The sequence below is a fragment of the Castor canadensis genome, chromosome 10 (genome assembly GCF_047511655.1).
Source record: "Castor canadensis chromosome 10, mCasCan1.hap1v2, whole genome shotgun sequence".
NCBI lineage: Eukaryota > Metazoa > Chordata > Mammalia > Rodentia > Castoridae > Castor > Castor canadensis.
The window spans coordinates 84,134,506-84,151,838 of record NC_133395.1 but is presented as its reverse complement, the minus strand read 5'-3'; the positions used below and the strand labels follow the sequence as shown (position 1 = coordinate 84,151,838).

At 43.1% G+C, this 17,333-nt stretch overlaps 1 protein-coding gene across 3 annotated transcripts in view; it reads right to left on the bottom strand.

The window, feature by feature from the left end:
• Tnfrsf19 (TNF receptor superfamily member 19) overlaps window positions 1–17,333 on the bottom strand; it is an 83,769-nt gene that overhangs the window by 734 nt on the left and 65,702 nt on the right. For 2 of the 3 annotated variants that reach the window (XM_074043728.1, XM_074043729.1), the window contains exons 6-10: window positions 9,471–9,635; window positions 8,597–8,722; window positions 4,843–4,945; window positions 4,471–4,560; window positions 3,947–4,349 (exon numbers count right to left, since the gene is read on the bottom strand). In XM_074043728.1, the coding sequence (XP_073899829.1) occupies window positions 3,947–4,349; window positions 4,471–4,560; window positions 4,843–4,945; window positions 8,597–8,722; window positions 9,471–9,635 (887 nt within the window). The remainder of the gene's footprint in view (window positions 1–3,946; window positions 4,350–4,470; window positions 4,561–4,842; window positions 4,946–8,596; window positions 8,723–9,470; window positions 9,636–17,333) is intronic. The other variant, XM_074043730.1, reaches the window with a different exon arrangement.

The following is a 17,333-nucleotide window of genomic DNA, read 5'->3' as shown; positions in this document are numbered from 1 at the left end:
CACCACATCTTTGCAAGTGCAAAGCCCTGAGTTAAACCAGAGTAAAGAGGCTGGCTTCCTTCTCCTAAAAATCTCAGCAAATGATGTCTCACACACCTCTTAGTTCAGATCCCTTGCACAGAGACATGTGTAGCGAACATTTGAAGAAAATTGAGTCATATGGACAAAAGAAGGCTCTCACACCTCCTTGCTTTATTCTGAACCAGAACTATCAATCATCATCAAATTCTGGGTGGTCTTAAACCACCCAAAAAAAAAAACAAACTAGTGTATAAAAATATACTTTTCAGAAACAAATGCATCATGTGTTAGAAATCACAGCCTCACACCAAATCAAGACCAAAGTTTTGTTGTGGCTTTATCTGCCCCCTTAACAACCTCCAAGCAGGAACACAATGCCTTCCTGAATTCTGAATGAGCCCGTGTAACGGAGTCAAGCTAACTAACCATGAATTCCAGGAATGGACAGAGCTAGCCAGAAGCCTGTGCTTCGGTTTCTAATAGTAGTCTGCAGAAGTGAGAAGGAAATATGTTTTCTGCCTTGGAAGATGAGTCTGAAGAAAGAAATCTGAGTAACAACACTAGCTGAGTTAAACACTTGGCTGTCCCTTGAAGTAAAGAGGAGGGCCAAGCCCACAACAGCTTACCATGGCTGCCACCTCCCACTTTCCTTTGAAGATTAAGGTTTGCTCACTATATTTCACAGGTGGAGTACATGCAACTGGAGAGAAAGTGCTTTTTAGAATATGGAAAGATTATCTCTTAAAATGGTCTCAAAATATTATTTACTATTTTCAGTTGGGGGGGAATAGAAAAGATTTATATTTTAACAATTCCTTTTCTGAATTCAGAATGTCATACTTAGATTTACTTAAATTAGCTAATAATTATAAGATAACACATTTTGGAAAGTTAATAAAATCCTTGAATTGATAAAATATATTGTGTAATTTGAAAGTAACATTTTCTCCTCAGATTCGTTTTAGATGTAATTACAACTTTTCACAATGATTTGAGTTGAAAATTATCTTTCTGTAGATCGTAATTATCTAAACTGACTTTGAGAAGCAATGAATATGTCTTTACACGGCAATCTTCCATACTAAGATATGTTTCTAAAATCTTACTTTCATATGTAGCTGTGCTAATGAGACAGTAAAAGGATGGCCTCTTCCTGGGTCACGGGGTGGGATGCAAGCATTGTTAGAATACTAGTTAATACTGTTAAGCCACTGGTAATGTTAATGATAGGCCTTTATACTAAGCGTTCCCTTTAATGTTTATTTTCCCTTTAAATAAGCTCAGATGTAGGGGTTGGGGCCATGTGACTTCCTAATTAGCAGTTGTGAGAGTCTTCGCTGGGGCCCTGGCTGCCTTGAATAAAGGGCTGGCTGGCTTCATAGCAGGCTGCAGGGAGACACCCTCCTGTGCTACCCCAGGTATGGCAACATGAGGCCCAATAAAAGGTTTCTCTCCAGTGGCTTTTTCTTTGTCTAAACATCAGAAGATCGTTATTAGTAGTAGAGTCGGCTGAGTTGGCAACATGAAGACAGGCCAGTAGAAGCAGTGGCAACACGACAGCATCGACGATAGCAACAGTAATGAGTGGCAGCTGAAAAGATCCAGAGAGTGACTGGGGCAGAAATGATGGGGAGCAGAGGAGACGAAGACAATGGGAGCCATGAAGAGCTGAAGACAAGAAACTGTGGGCCCTGGTCCCTAGAGGAGTTTCCGAGCGCTGCCAAGCTTTAAGGCTGTCAGGGCCAAAGGTCCCAAACACCATAGGTCCAAAGCTATAATACTAGCAGCTGTCAGGGGCAGGGGGTCCTGACATCCCAGACCTGAGAACGTAAAACTTGTTGGTCCTAGCACCTGAGACCTGTAGCGCTGCCAGGCATGGCCTGCTGCTGCTGCTGCTGCTGTCTGCTGCTGCTGCTCACTGCTGCTTACTGCTGCTCACTGCCGCTGGAAGCTGAGGATTACCAGCTGCCAAATGCCGAAGTCACTGCTGGTTAAAGGCATAACAATGAGCCTCCACCTGAGTGTACAGCCCTAAGTCTCTGGCTTCTAAGGCTTGCAGTAACAGGCTCCCAGCTCTCTGGGTTTGCCTCTGGGTTGCCAGTCTGGCCCCTAGGCGTTGGGCACTCAGGGACCCGGGCTTGCCAGCGCTGAAAGAGCGTCTACCTATGATTCCTATCTGGGTAGAGCAAAAGGCCTGGTCAGCTGATTGGTAACATTAACAGTGGTTATGCCAGCAGCATAAACAGAAACAGGTGGACAATGAGTTGGTTCTGAGGTGACTTTGTGTCCAGATGTTTCATTCCTCAGGCTCAGCAATTTACATTGTGAACTTGGGGACAAGAAATTGAGGTAAATGGTAACTCTGTTCATTCACAGGACTCTGAAAGACTCATTCGTCAGCTTGTAGCAGTTATCCTTATTACTCAGTCTTTTCCCTGCTGAGGCGTTGCAGGATTCAGTGGGTCTGAATAACTCATTTGCGGGACGTCCACCCTGTTTTCTCCACCCTCCCATTTCCTAAGTGGAAGCCCAGCCTGGATGCAAGTTTGTTACCTGCTGGAGATGGCTGTCCCTTCTCAACCCTGGAAGTTTTGTGGTTTACAGTCCATTCTTGATTGAGCTTTATGCTCACTTAGGGGAATTCTTAAGTCTTATTTCTCATCATGAAAGTTACACAAGATCAGTAAACAACTTTCTTAGCTACAGAGCTCAGAAGTACGCAGATTATACGTTTTTAACTGCCTCATTCGTTTGCTTTTCCTTTCTTCATTGATATCTCCTCTATTTCCCCCATTGTGAGACCAAAACCAACATTTTCCTCCAAACACAATGAAGATTTTCTCTATAGAATTCTCTAGAAAATTTCTTTGTAGTTTAACAGAGAAAACAAGTGTGGCAGATTTAGAAAAACATGTAACCTATGCACTGATAATCAAAGCAGCACATCAGAACCAAGCTTTGACTTTAGCTAAGTGCCTGATACAATTCAGCAAGTATGCAAGGTCTCCTCAAAGTCCAGACTCCACCTGGGGCACAGGTGGTGTTTTTGGCACTTGCTCTGCTGGTACTCATGGAGCAGCAAGGGCCCAGCAGCCAGAGGAGGCAGGCTGTCTGTGTAGGGACAGGGCCTGTGGGCCCATAGCTCAGACTGCCCTTTTCTACTCAAGGCTGACCTCATTCTACAGCTTATATTAACAGTGCATGCTCTTCTACCTGGGGAAATGTTCACAGGCAGTAAGGCAAATTCAGCGAGACCACATCATCACCTGGAGAAGAAAGCAGAGAAAGTGCCTGGTCTCCCTGAATTTTGCTTGCCTACCTCTTTGTAGCCCCAACCTCTGTGCACTTGCCACCCCTTCCCTTCTTCCCTACCCCTGTATCTGATTTTAACCCCTTCTACCTAGGAGGGTCTTTTGATGTATTTGAGTCCAGATCACAACCACCAATCAATTTCTAACTAAATCAATCAATTAGTCAAAGCCCAGCAATCAGAAAACATTAGTAAAAGAGTGAGAAGGGAAGGGAGTCATTTTAGAACTAAATTAGAAACAACTTGTCAGTGTGAAGTGCACTGAAGTATTGAGCATACAAATGTCATACGACACAAATGAAGATCAGAAGCTGTTTGCAAAGTGCCCCCATACCCAGCTCATCCATCAGGGAAGGAGGCCATGCTACACGGGCAGAGCTAGGAAGAGAGAAGAAGGGCACTGCTACCCCTCACGGTCTTAGAGAACAGCTCTGTTCATTTTTAAAGACTCTTGAAATTTATTTTAAAACACATTCTTCTGCAATGGACAAGAAATTAAAAAAGATGGAAAAACCTTAATGGGTTCCCCCAAATTTCATGGTGGGAACAGAGTTTGAATGCCCCCGGTCTGCCCAAAGTCAATGCCATGCTCACTGAAACCCGTCGTCATCTTACCTGTAGGAAGGTGGGAGTGGTTAGGTGTGTGGTGTTGCTGGCCTCACAACCTAGCTGGCTTCGAGCAGCATCCTGGGCTGGTGTTGGTTCTGTCACTGAGTCATGGTATCTGGATGAACCGGTGGTTTCTGTGAAGGTTCCAGAATGAGCTTGAACTGGAACAGCTCCACCAACCACATCTTGACCACTGCCTGAATCCAAAGATGTCGATGTTGAGCTTTCATTTTCTGGATTCTCAGAACCATCTTCTTCAGTAATTTCATGATGAGTGTCACAAAAAGAGATGTCGTCACTACCCGTGGGATTTCTCATCAGTGGCCAGGCATCGGAAAACTCACCACACATGGACCGGGAAAGGGACCCAAAGAAAGTTGGCATTGTCTCCCCCACTGGAGCTGTGTGTCTGAAGATATTAAAGAGATCTTTCACTATCTTCAAAGCATCATTTCAGTGATAGTCTCAAGTCTTAGCAGGCCAGCATTCTAATGCTTCCTCCATACAGTGAGTCAAACTGCTCCACTTACTTCAAAGCTGACTTTCTACATCTCTTTCTACTTGACATAGGTATACCCGACTTCTGACACATGCAGTTTCTTAGTTCCTTGAATGCTGTTCTAAAATATTAAGATAGTAGTCACCAGTACATGATATGTTAAATGTTCTTACAGACAACAAAACTAAAACCAGTGGGAAGTGTGAAGAATGTTGACTTGGAAATTAGCAACCTTGAGAGGCCTACCCAACTCTTGCCGAGGGTCGCTCCTGCCCAGTTCCTGGAGTGTCATTAATAATATGTAAAAAGTGATGTCCCTATGGTTCACAAGAAAGCTGATATTTGGGGAGAAGGCCCATTTGCACACAGAATATGAAATGGCTCACGAGAAGTGCCCAGTTACCTCTCCTGATGGTTGACCGTAGAATGTGCCCCACAGCCAAGTGCCGCCCGAGTGGTGCCACAGGCCTCATCACAGCACAAGGATGGGATCAGGTGAACAGGCCCTGCGGAAGCCAGTGAAACACAGTGATCTTCTCTGGAACTTTCTTTTTAATACCAGTTCAATGTTGTTATTTTGGTGAATTTAATGCTCTCCCTCAGGTATTGTTTTAGGGTAAGGGAGACCTAACATTCATTTTTTCCTTATCTTAGAAAGCTAATGGGCCACATCTGTGAGGTCCCTGAGTATAAACTCTCAGAGACAGAGGTGGGATGGGGACTTCCAGGGCCATGGAGTGGGGAAGGGGACAGAATGTCAGTCTGGGATGAGGAAGAGTCCTGGAGAGGGAAGGTGGTGATGGGTTCCTTGAAACAAGACTGTGCTTCCTGCCAGTGAACTGGGCATTTGAAATGGGTAGGAATATGGGTGGTGTGTTGTGTGTGCTGTACCATGATAAAAAATGGTGAACGGTAATGATGCCATCTGTAAGAGGGCATGTGAGGGGCCTCTGGCACACTGAAGACAGGAAAAATAGCATGATTTTTCTGTCAATGGTCTGGTGATATGGAGAAGAGCATTAAAATGTCCCAGGCCTTTACTTTAACATACACACACACACACACACACACACACACACACACACACCACTGTTATATTGCTAGGAGTGTAACTTAGGGAGCAAGTGGATATATACACCCAGCTTTACAAATCACTGTGGTCACTGAAGCAGTATACATCTTTGGTTACAAAGGTAATAGAAACTTACTGAAGGGAAAAATATTAAAAAATTAAGAGAAAGAATAGAAGTAAGTCTTACCCAAACCTATGAACTGGAAACAAACATCCATAACACTTGATGAATGGTCTTCCAGATTTCTGTATACACATATTCTGATGTTTCATAAAATTATAAATACACAAAAGCACACAAACAAATACAAAGACATACATATGTGTATAGAGAAAAGTGAAGAAATGATGTATCTATATATGTGTGTGTGTCCAACTTTCTATGAGGAATAGCTCTTTACTTTTATAACCAGGAAAAATACTATGAAACAAATATCTCCTTTTCAAAAAATGAATGTCAAATACAGAGATGCAACTTCAAACAAGTGCCGAGGACAGCCACCCGGCAAGCCACCATCTCAATCTGCCAGAGCAAGCCTCCATCTTGTGCCATCTGAACACACCATGGGGTCCGGGAACTATGACCCTGGTGACTTTGTGTGGATCTACTGTCAATTAACTCAACAAATATGTCATGCTTGCTTAAAGACATTTCAAAATTATTTAAAAGCAAAAGGTGGTACCATTCCTTGGAAATGGCTGATTCTAGAGAAAATGCAAGATGAGCCAGAAGGTAAAAGGTGCTAACAGACTGAGGGAAGGAGATGTGTCAGTAATGGCACACAAGCCTGTCTGAGGGACTTCCACTGGCCACACCTAGGAGAATATGAGCATCAAAATAAAAGATGATGCCAAAGGATTATAATTCATCAAATAGGGACTGTGAATAAACACTAATTGAGAAAATTAAGAAGGGAAATTTCCATCTTGCTATAGGAAGCCAAGAAGTGACGGTGGAGAGAGTAACAGAATTAAAAACCAGCCTTTGTTAACCATCACAATAACACTGACTCAGGCAGGACTGTCAGAGTTGCTGAACCACTGAGCGAAAGTTTGGAGAGTAACTGGACATTTTAGAGTCCCAGAGTATCTCTCCACAAGGGAGTCATTAATTATGAAGAGAACAACGACTTCACAGTGCAGAGGCTACTAAGTGGCCTGGGAAGACACAGTGTACAGAGAAGGACACAGTACCCTCTCTGCAGTATTTCTGAATCTGACCCTCAGAAAGCTGATGGTTAACCTGCAAAGTTACTACCTGTGCTTTTCAAAAACATCAGTGTCACGAAACACCAAGAAATATTAAGGAAGAATCCCACAGTAATAGAGATCAACAAGACTTGCCAACTAAATGCAGCAGTGTTATCTGGGATTTTCTTTGCAATGAAAGGTATCTGAGGATAAATGATAAACTCTGAATATGGCCTGTAGGTTAGTGTGTGATTGTTCCATGAGAGAATGGTCTTGTTCTCAGGAAACAGGCCTGACATGTTAAGGGGTGAAGAAACACCATATCTGCCACCAAGTTTCAAGTGGCAAATGAAAGCAGTGTGTGTGTGTGTGAGAGAGAGAGAGAGAGAGAGAGAGAGAGAGAGAGAGAGAGAGAGAGAGAGAGAGAGAGAGAGAGAGAGAGAGAGAGAGAGAGAGAGAGAGAGAGAGAGAGAGAGAGAATGAAGCATGTGAGGTCAAATATTAATATTTTTGATTTTGGGTAAAGGATAAGTGGAAATTCTTTTTCCTACTCTTTCAACATTTTGGCAGTCTGAAGTTATACTAAGATAAAATGCTGAAAGAGAAAAGGCAACACAGTTCAGGAGGAAGTGCTTGAGAAGACAGGCTGTCCTGTACCTGGGCACTCATGGGGACCCCCTCCAACAGGGCATGTGCTCTTGAGGAGAACATATAGTATGGCCAGGTGGAGAACTAACCTGTCTTTTCAGAGTGAAGTTAAGATGAGGGAAATTATACAAGGCTGTGTTTTATTACATTTAAAACTAGAGTTCATCTCTCAAGAAATGATCTCCACTTCTTCTGCCTCTAGTGGCAGAGTGTGGGAAGAAACATGCTTAGGAGTGTTTGGGGGTCACAGTTACTGTCATGAGCTGTCAGCTCCGTCTGTCATCTTCAGGCAAAGGCAACCCTAGGTGCACACACACACCAGAAAGCCTTGTACTTTGCTCTTAACCCATTTCCAAAACAGAGATAATAGAGATCAGTAGGAAAAGAATCAGGTTGAAAGCTTTGAATACCTCGCATGCAATATGACATGGAAACACATCATCCTACAACTTTTTGAAAAGAAGGATTGGGTGGTTCCAACTTAATTGGGATGTGGTTAAGTTAAAGCAGATAAGGAATGTCTCTGAGGGATGACACAGGGCTGTCGGCCTCACCTGTGGTGTGAGAGAAACTGCAGAGTGATAGAGAGGTACTGGGCTGACTGTAGGCAGGCTGGGCTGTCAGCCATGCAGGGTTTAACTTTCAGAGAAGGTCATCTGGCAGGGAATGGAGTGGGACATGTGGTATGAACACTTCGTGTTGGTGAATGTGAGTGAAGTGGCAAAGAAAGTCCCATCACCTTTGCCCATATTTGCCCAAGTCAGAGACCAGTTTCCATTCAAATTAGTTTCCTAAATGGTCACTTCTGTCAAGAATCCAAAAAGCAATTAAGGTTTGTGGAAAACCCTGACAAGGATCTCTCTCCTTCTTCTTCTTCACAAAATCAAAGAAGATATTGAAACAGACACATTAATGTTCTGTTCGAATGGCCAGGCCACGCAGGGAGACACAGCCTACTGCCATGGGGTAACACGATTTTAAATCAAACTGACTCAACACAAGAAAGCAAACTTGCCTACAAAGTTGCTGAAGAATTCTAGAGTTTTCATGAGATGCATCTTTCTTTTTAAAACAGAGGAGCCTTGATGCAGCCAATCCCTCAGGAGACAGAGGAGAATGATTTTACGAGACTAGCTGTAAGTCAAAGTATGCCCACAACCCATGTGAGGTGAACTCTGGCAGTTCTTTGCAGCTTCCCTTCTGCCCTGCCTTGGTCCGTCTGGTGGCCTGGCAGGGCTGAACTCACCGTAGGTCTGGGCTGAGTCCTGGTGGCACTGACAACATGCTCTGTGCACATAGCCACTGAGCCGAGGTCTGTCAAAGCATGACAGTTCAGAGCCGTTGTACTGAATGTCCTGTGACCGCAGAGACCCTACCGGATGGAAGGAGAGAATTCTGTCGTGAACACAACTTCCCCTCTAAGAAGCCCATTCACATAAAAATGCAGATTGCTACCATTCTAGCTTTTGTGTTCTTAAAGAAAAAGTCAGCTTTCTTTACAATTTTTGTTCATAGGTGATGTTCCTTGACTTATGACAAGGTAACATCCTGATAACTCCTTGTAACTTGAAGATAATTCTAAGTTGAAAATGCATTTAATCCACCTAATCTACCAAACACCCTAGCATGGCCTGGCTAACCTCACATGTGCTCACAGCACTCCCCTCAGCCTACAGTCAGGAAAAGCACGGGGTACCAGGCATGTTTTATACTACTGCGTAATCGACTGAACGCTATACTAAACATGAGAAACTGAACGACAGTGCGGGGACACTGCCCATCATTTTAAGGCTGACAAACTGTTCAGTGGAATAGCGGTAAAAGGTGAGGACTGCCTGTATTTCCCACAAGGAGGCACAGATACAAAACAATTGTTCTTAGAATAATTAAGGAGCTCAGAATGTAGGGTAGTAAAGTTGCCAGGTCTCAGAACAATTTGCATTTCTGCCTCATGGCATGGGAGCATCACAGCCTTGCCAGCGTCCCCATGAAGCCGTGCCATGGGACTATGTTTGTGCCCTCTTGACAGTCTTAGCCTCATCTCTTGTGAACGCTTAAATGACAAGGTAACAAGCAGACATCATCAAAAATTAAGAAAACAGAAGGAGCTGGGAACTCACAGCTGGGCTTCTTTTCCATGAACTGTCTCTTACAGTAGATGACACACAAGATGAGGAGGGCCAGCAGTACGGTGGCCAGAGCACTGCAGATGACGGCAGCCAGGGCTGTGTCCCGAGGGCTGGAGGCAGTGGATGCGATCTTCACAAGGTTGACCTTGCTGGTACCTGAAAGGCACAGGAATGTGGTCACAATGCTCCTGGCACCCCCAAAGTTGCCATGCTTCCACTGAAGCTGGTAACACTGTCAGAAGCTGGTGGCACCATCAGCGACAGCCTTCATGCAACAAAAATAAAGCCAGAGAAAAGTAGCATGATGGGTTTTAAAATGTTCCAGTGCTCTCTTTCCAGAGGCTTTTTTTAAAACACCACATCTCTACCTTGTACCCCACAATGTGTTGTGTGTGCTCCCCCTCTGTTCCCACAGCCCTTAATGCATGTATGCCGGAACCCTGTCCACCAGAGTAAAAAGCTGAGGCCGCCTCATCTCTGTCTCCACACCATCTGACAGTGCTGGGTGAAGAGGACCTCCCCTCTGGGCTCTGAAGGTTCGCTGACAGGAGCTGACAATAGATAGATTTGCAGGGGAAAAGGGCAGACAAGCTCATCTACCCAGCCAGGAAAGTGAGATGGAAGGTAGGCTATTTTTGAGGGGTAGCAAATGATTCTTGGGGGAAATGAATGTGCCAAAAGCCCAGGCAGTGGTTTGTAAATGATTCCTGGAAACTGTATGGGACAAAGAGTAGATGTGCCTTGTGAAAAAGGCCTGCCACTTGTCCTGTGATGTCTCTGGTTAACAAAATCTCAGGACAGTGTCTAAGTAACTGTGCTCCCGTTAGGTGGATCCGATCTCCAGGTGGACAAAGGAACTCCAGAGAAAAGCTTTTTCCAGCATCTGCTGGCCCTCAGGGTCTTCCATTTAAAATAACCTGCAGAGCAGGCACCACAGTTTGGGGTGATGTTCTGAAGGAAACCGCACTCCTTCAGTAGGCAGTTTCTATTTCCTTTTTTTGTCTTTGATGCTGGGGATGGACCCCAGGGCCTCGCATGTGCAGGCAAGTGCTCTAACATTGAGCTACATCCCTGCCCAGTATTTCTTATTTAATTGGGATCAGACTGTCTGTATCTTTATGCAGACTGCACTACAGCATGCTATGGAAGGGCAACTTTAGGAGAAAATAAAGAGCTGGATGATTCACAGCCTTACAGTAGCAGGCCCTTGATTCTTGAGACAGAAACATTTGCTTTAGCTGCTGGTTTACGTAAGAGTGTCTATGTTAGGCTGAAGCACTGCTCTGGGTGGCACACAAGGCAGCACATAAAGAAAGTCAAGATGCAAGGCCCTTTCATCTTGTGGTGCTGCTCTGTGGTCAAGGGCAGATCCTAGGGGCCCAGAGCCTGGGCCAACATCAAATGTAGGACTTTGAGCCAGGGACATGGTGTCTCTGAGTCTCAGGCTGAAATCAGCTGAAGTGAATTGGCAACAGTACGGTCTCATCCAGCTGTTTAGAGGAGTGAATGAGTCAGCATGGAAAGTCTTCAGGATGGGCCTAAGTGCACTTAGTGCTGGAGGATCATGAGCTACTGTGATGATGGTGGTGGTGATGATGATGGTGGTGGTGGTGGTAGTGATGGGGATGATAGTCAGCACTGGAATCATCCGGATGAACAAACCTATGTAAATCAGAAACCTGATTTAAATCAGTGGAGCATAGTATATCCTATTCAACTTAGCCCAAATGAATCAGAAAAAAAAAAAAAAGAAAAAAAATGGAATTTGAGAGAGGAGTAAAGTCTAAATAGAGGGGCAATTAGGCTATTTCCTGAGTGAGCTGAGGTGGGTCTTGCTGTTTTCCCCTTCAGCCACCCCCAGGTCTTTGCTGCCACTCCAGGCCTCTCACAGAAGGAGACCCCAGACCAGCCAGCCCAGCGGAGGTTCACTGCGTGCTTCACACAAACTTGACATTGTCTAGAAACCACATTAAATAAGAAGAAATAGGTAATGTAAAATCAACTTTATCTATTTTACTTAACCAATACCTCCTAAAATAATGAATATTTATTTATTTATTTTTTATTATTCATATGTGCATACAAGGCTTGGGTCATTTCTCCCCCCTGCCCCCACCCCCTCCCTTACCACCCACTCCGTCCCCTCTCTCTCCCCCACACCTCCTCAATACCTGGCAGAAACTATTTTGCCCTTATCTCTAATTTTGTTGAAGAGAGAGTATAAGCAATAATAGGAAGGAACAAGTGTTTTTGCTAGTTGAGATAAGGATAGCTATTCAGGGAGTTGACTCACATTGATTTCCTGTGCATGTGTGTTACCTTCTAGGTTAATTCTTTTTGACCTAACCTTTCCTCTAGTTTCTGGTCCCCTTCTCCTATTGGCCTCAGTTGCTTTTAAGGTATCTGCTTTAGTTTCTCTGTGTTGAGGGCAACAAATGCTAGCTAATTTTTTAGGTGTCTTACCTATCCTTGTATCTCCCTTGTGTGTACTCGCTTTTATCTTGTGATCAAAGTTCAATCCCCTTGTTGTGTTTGCCCTTGATCTAATGTCCACATATGAGGGAGAACATACGATTTTTGGTCTTTTGGGCCAGGCTAACATCATTCAGAATGATGTTCTCCAATTCCATCCATTTACCAGCGAATGATAACATTTCGTTCTTCTTCATGGCTGCATAAAATTCCATTGTGTATAGATACCACATTTTCTTGATCCATTTGTCAGCAGTGGGGCATCTTGGCTGTTGTGAATAGTGCTGCAATAAACATGGGTGTGCAGGTGCCTCTGGAGTAACCTATGTCACAGTCTTTTGGGTATATCCCCAGGAGTGGTATTACTGGATCAAATGGTAGATCAATGTTTAAGTAGCCTCCAAATTTTTTTCCAGGGTGGTTGTACTAGTTTACATTCCCACCAACAGTGTAAGAGGGTTCCTTTTTCCCCGCATCCTGGCCAACACCTGTTGTTGTTGGTGTTGCTAATGATGGCTATTCTAACAGGGGTGAGGTGGAATCTTAGTGTGGTTTTAATTTGCATTTCCTTTATTACTAGAGATGGTGAGCATTTTTTTCACGTGGTTTTTGGCCATTTGAGTTTTTTCTTTTGAGAAAGTTCTGTTTAGTTTACTTGCCCATTTCTTTATTGGTTCATTAGTTTTGGGAGAATTTAGTTTTTTAAGTTCCCTATATATTCTGGTTATCAGTCCTTTGATGTATAGCTGGCAAGTATTTTCTCCCACTCTGTGGGTGTTCTCTTCAGTTTAGAGACCATTTCTTTTGATGAACAGAAGTTTTTTAGTTTTATGAGGTCCCATTTATCTATGCTGTCTCTTAGTTGCTGTGCTGCTGGGGTTTCATTGAGAAAGTTCTTACCTATACCTACTAACTCCAGAGTATTTCCTACTCTTTCCTGTATCAACTTTAGAGTTTGTGGTCTGATATTAAGATCCTTGATACATTTTGAGTTAATATTGGTATAGAGTGATATACATGGATCTAGTTTCAGTTTTTTTGCAGACGGCTAACCAGTTTCCCCAGCAGTTTTTGTTGAAGAGGCTGCTTTTTCTCCATCGTATATTTTTAGCTCCTTTGTCAAAGACAAGTTGGTTATAGTTGTGTGACTTCATATCTGGGTCCTCTGTTCTGTTCCACTGGTCTTCATGTCTGTTTTTGTGCCAGTACCATGCTGTTTTTATTGTTATTGCTTTGTAGTATAGTTTGAAGTCAGGTATCGTGATACCTCCAGCATTGTTCTTTTGACTGAGTATTGCCTTGGCTATTCGTAGCCTCTTGTGTTTCCATATAAATTTAACGGTAGATTTTTTAATCTCGTTAATGACTGTCATTGGAATTTTGATGGGAATTGCATTAAACATGTAGATTACTTTTGGGAGCATCGACATTTTTACTATGTTGATTCTACCAATCCATGAATACTGCATATTTAATATAAAAATTATGAATGATGCACTTTGCATTCTCTATTTTAGTTTCAAAATTTCAAAAGTCAGTATGATTTTATAGGGATAACCCATTTTGAGTTAAACCAGTCACAGTTCAACGGCTCAGTAATCACATGTGGCTAACGGCCGCTGTGATGGCTGTGAAGACTCTGCAGACTAGGGTTTCAGATCTGCATTTGTGCAACCTGGTGTCTCAATGCAAGACAGCTGGTCATCTGGTGCCTTTTTCCTTGTCCTTGGCTACACAGCCCTCCTCCCCTAATTAGCCCCATGTCTACAGCATGACATATGCAGCTAGAGGCAGACAGAAGTGTTCAGGTTCATGTTACTGAATTGAAGAACAGGACTGCTGTATCTATCACATTGGGGCATGAGTCGGTCCTGGTATTTCTGGTCTTGATGGGTACTGTGTGACACACACACACAAAAGCTTCTTCAATGAGTTGTATGCCCTGGGCTTAGATTAACAGGGGTCGCAGTTCAATTGTACATTTTATGGGACATTTATTGGTAGTACGTGTTTAGTATATATAAAATACTTTTATCACCCAGAGTTGTATGCAAATGGTATCAAAATCAAACAGGACATATAGATGTTCATCATGCAGCAAGTTAAACAAATGCCTTGACCTGACAGAGATTAAATCTAAGTCTGGAGCAGCCTCTATCAGTCACATAGGGCTGCTGGATCTCAGGCCAGCTGTGCAAACACTGACAGATGAGAGGCAAGCTGGAGCCGTGTCCCTGGCGGCCACACTGGAGGGGAAGTGACTTGGAAACGGAAGCATTATCTATTTGGGCCAAAAGGTGAGCTCGTGGAAACTGGCATCTCACTGACATTTTTTCATTTCAGAGTGAGGGAAGTTTCCTTGGCTTAAGCTGTTGGTCAGATAAGCTGTCACCAAAACCAAGCATCACAAGGGATATGAACTGAAGATTCTCCATTCCGAGGTTGTAACTGCTAAGATCAGAATTGATACAACCCTGAATGTCCAGAAAAACCCTCTGAAGAAGAGGATTGAAGAATCCTTTAAATTCTCATTGTTTAAAGTCTCTCCAAAATGTATTAGTCCACTAACAGCATTAGCATAAACCTGTAAATGGATTAAGATGTCCCCAAAATGAATAATTCATTTTGTATTTGTGATTTACAACTCAGGATTTATTTTCTCTAAATATTGAAGTCTCCATAATACATGTCTTTCCAAGGTGGGCACTAATGCTTTAATTTCAACGACATAAAGTAGTCATATTTAAGACATATGTAAACGTGTACATAAAACCATATGCCATTTATTTTACTTTGAATTCAATCAAAGCTAAAATAACTTCCTAATTTAGCTTAAGGTCAATTTGATATACATTTAACAATCACTATTACCATGTGTTCTGATAAGTTATGCCCTTATCAGTAAGAATTTTCTTGTCTTGAATACATATATGCATGGACATGTCACAAGGAAACTCCCTGTATAGCTATCTTAAACAAACAAAAATGTCATTTTTTTCTTTTACAAAATCAGAGAATGGGGGGGTGGGGGGAAGAATGGGTGCCATCTGGGGGGTTGGAACCAGTGGGAGGAGGGAAGATAGTGGAAATGGTGTAGGAGGCTGAATATGGTGCAGTTTTAAAGAAAGTGCATCGAGCATGCTCCTTCTCTATTTCAATGCAGACAGAAAGCTGGAGCTAGGGAGGTTGGCGGAGTATCACTTGATTTTTTTTTTTATAACAGTTCCAAAAACTCATTTGCAGAAAGTTCTTGGTTTAAGAAGTCTATTTTCTTTGAACTTAAGCAATGAAAACAAAAGGGCGGGGGAGTGGATAGGTTTGTATGAAATGGCTTCTGCTCTGTTAAGTTTTGGTTAACTGAGAAGCAGTGAGAATTCTTCAGAAAGGGAGAAGAAACTATCTGGAAAACAAACTAAACACAAAAGGACTGGGGGAGTGGCTCAAGTGGTAGAGTGCAAGCTGGAGGCCTTGAGTTCAAACCCTGGTACTGCTAAGAAAGATGCATTCTACCGCTTATCTGGACTGAATCTTCCCATTCAGTTCCCTAAGCACACTGAATGCCTGCAAGGGATTTTGCCCAAACTTATCAGGATTCTCACAGTACTTCTGAAAGACCAGAATAGAAATGCCAATTTCAGAAACTTTTACCTTTTCCTAATACAAAGGCATCTCTGATTTGAACCAATGAAGCTATTAAATTCTGAGCATGCCTTCTGACAATTCCCTTGGAGCAAACTGCTTCTTTAGCTTAAATTTTAAACTATGTGACAAACATTCCATAGGCTAGGTTTTCTATTATGCATCTATCTCTTCAGGAGTTCATCTCGACAGAACAATTGCTTGCGAAGTATCCAGGGTGTGTAAGACATTGTACAAGGCATTAAGGTAAACTGAAGGAGGATCGACTTCTACGGAACACAAGGACACCAAGATCACCAGCAAGAGTTTTTACGAAGTTTGACTGGACCCTCTTTGGAGTGTGACCAAGGTACAGAAATCCACACTCTGTCCTTACCCTTCACCCTTTAGAGAGCTATGGAACCGTAGCTGGAGAGACAGGAGACATGCTGGAGAGACTGTCCCTGGACAGCCCAGAAGCTGTAAATCAGGAGCCATTTGCATGGGGACACTAGCTGCCTTAGACACGTGTGCACTGCTGACACCATTCATGATGGCGTCCTCCTAACTAGGTAAACTGGCGAAGTCCACTGTTAGGTAAACAGACTAAAGGAAACAACTGAGCATTCATATCATTTTTATCAAATTAGGCAGGCTAGCTTTTCATGTCCACACAAGCCCGAGGGAGGGAGAACACAAGATCCCCCAGAGAGCCTGGCCCAGGTCACCCTCAACCCCACAGCACCCCATACCCAACACCCACAGAACCCCATGCCCAACACCACGCAGCACCCATGTCCGACATCGGGGCAGCCCATATGTCTGTCTGTCTTACCGGGCATCACAGGCATGCTGCCCTGTGATGGTTATGCATGAGGAAGCCCAACTGTGACCACAGATGGCATTTCATCTCAACCATTCGGCCATTAGGTGGGTGGATCTAGACTTAAGCCCAGGTTTACATGACTCTAAAACTTAGGCTTTCTTTTGTTTTACATTTTGCTATGTTCTTTCTAACCATTTAGAGTGATATACACATATATTTACAGACAATATAGATATATTTATCTATAATGCAGAGTGGAGGATTACTGACTCAAGTTTTATACAGGCAGAGTAAGCTTTACCTAATGGTCTTGCATACACAGTATGGCTTGATCAAGCCATAGATTCAACCTGCTTCATCCTTGAGCTTGACGAGGCGACCGTATTATATTGTACTGACAAACAACATGTAACTCTTACACCTTAATAAGGTGTTATGTTTAAAGTCTACATGATGTAACTAGATGAGTGCTGAGTGAATACTGGAGAGCAGAACAAGTTGCAAATGAATTTGTGATGCTTTCTGTCTAGGCTCCCATTTTTCAGGTCCCACTAAGGCCTGGCACATCACGGAGAGCTCAGCACATGAGAAGCTCACACCGGGATTCCTGCAGGATGGCACCGCACTATGAAAGCAACTTAACTGGAAATGTATGTGCGAACTGTTACCTGATGGTGACTGTTTTGGCACACATAATTCAATTAACAGCCAGTTCTGGAATATAAGCATACAATGTGGAACTTAACAACATTTCTCACTACAGTGGTTATCTCTTGACTTTTAAGTATGATTCAAGGAAACTGCCTTTCAATCCATCCCTTTTTCTGTGCTCATCCATCATCACCACCACAAACCCCAAACTGAATAGAGGTTTAACAAAATTAAATCCTGACAGTGAATCTATTTCTAGCTGGGCTCTTTAATTTAAAAAAAGCACT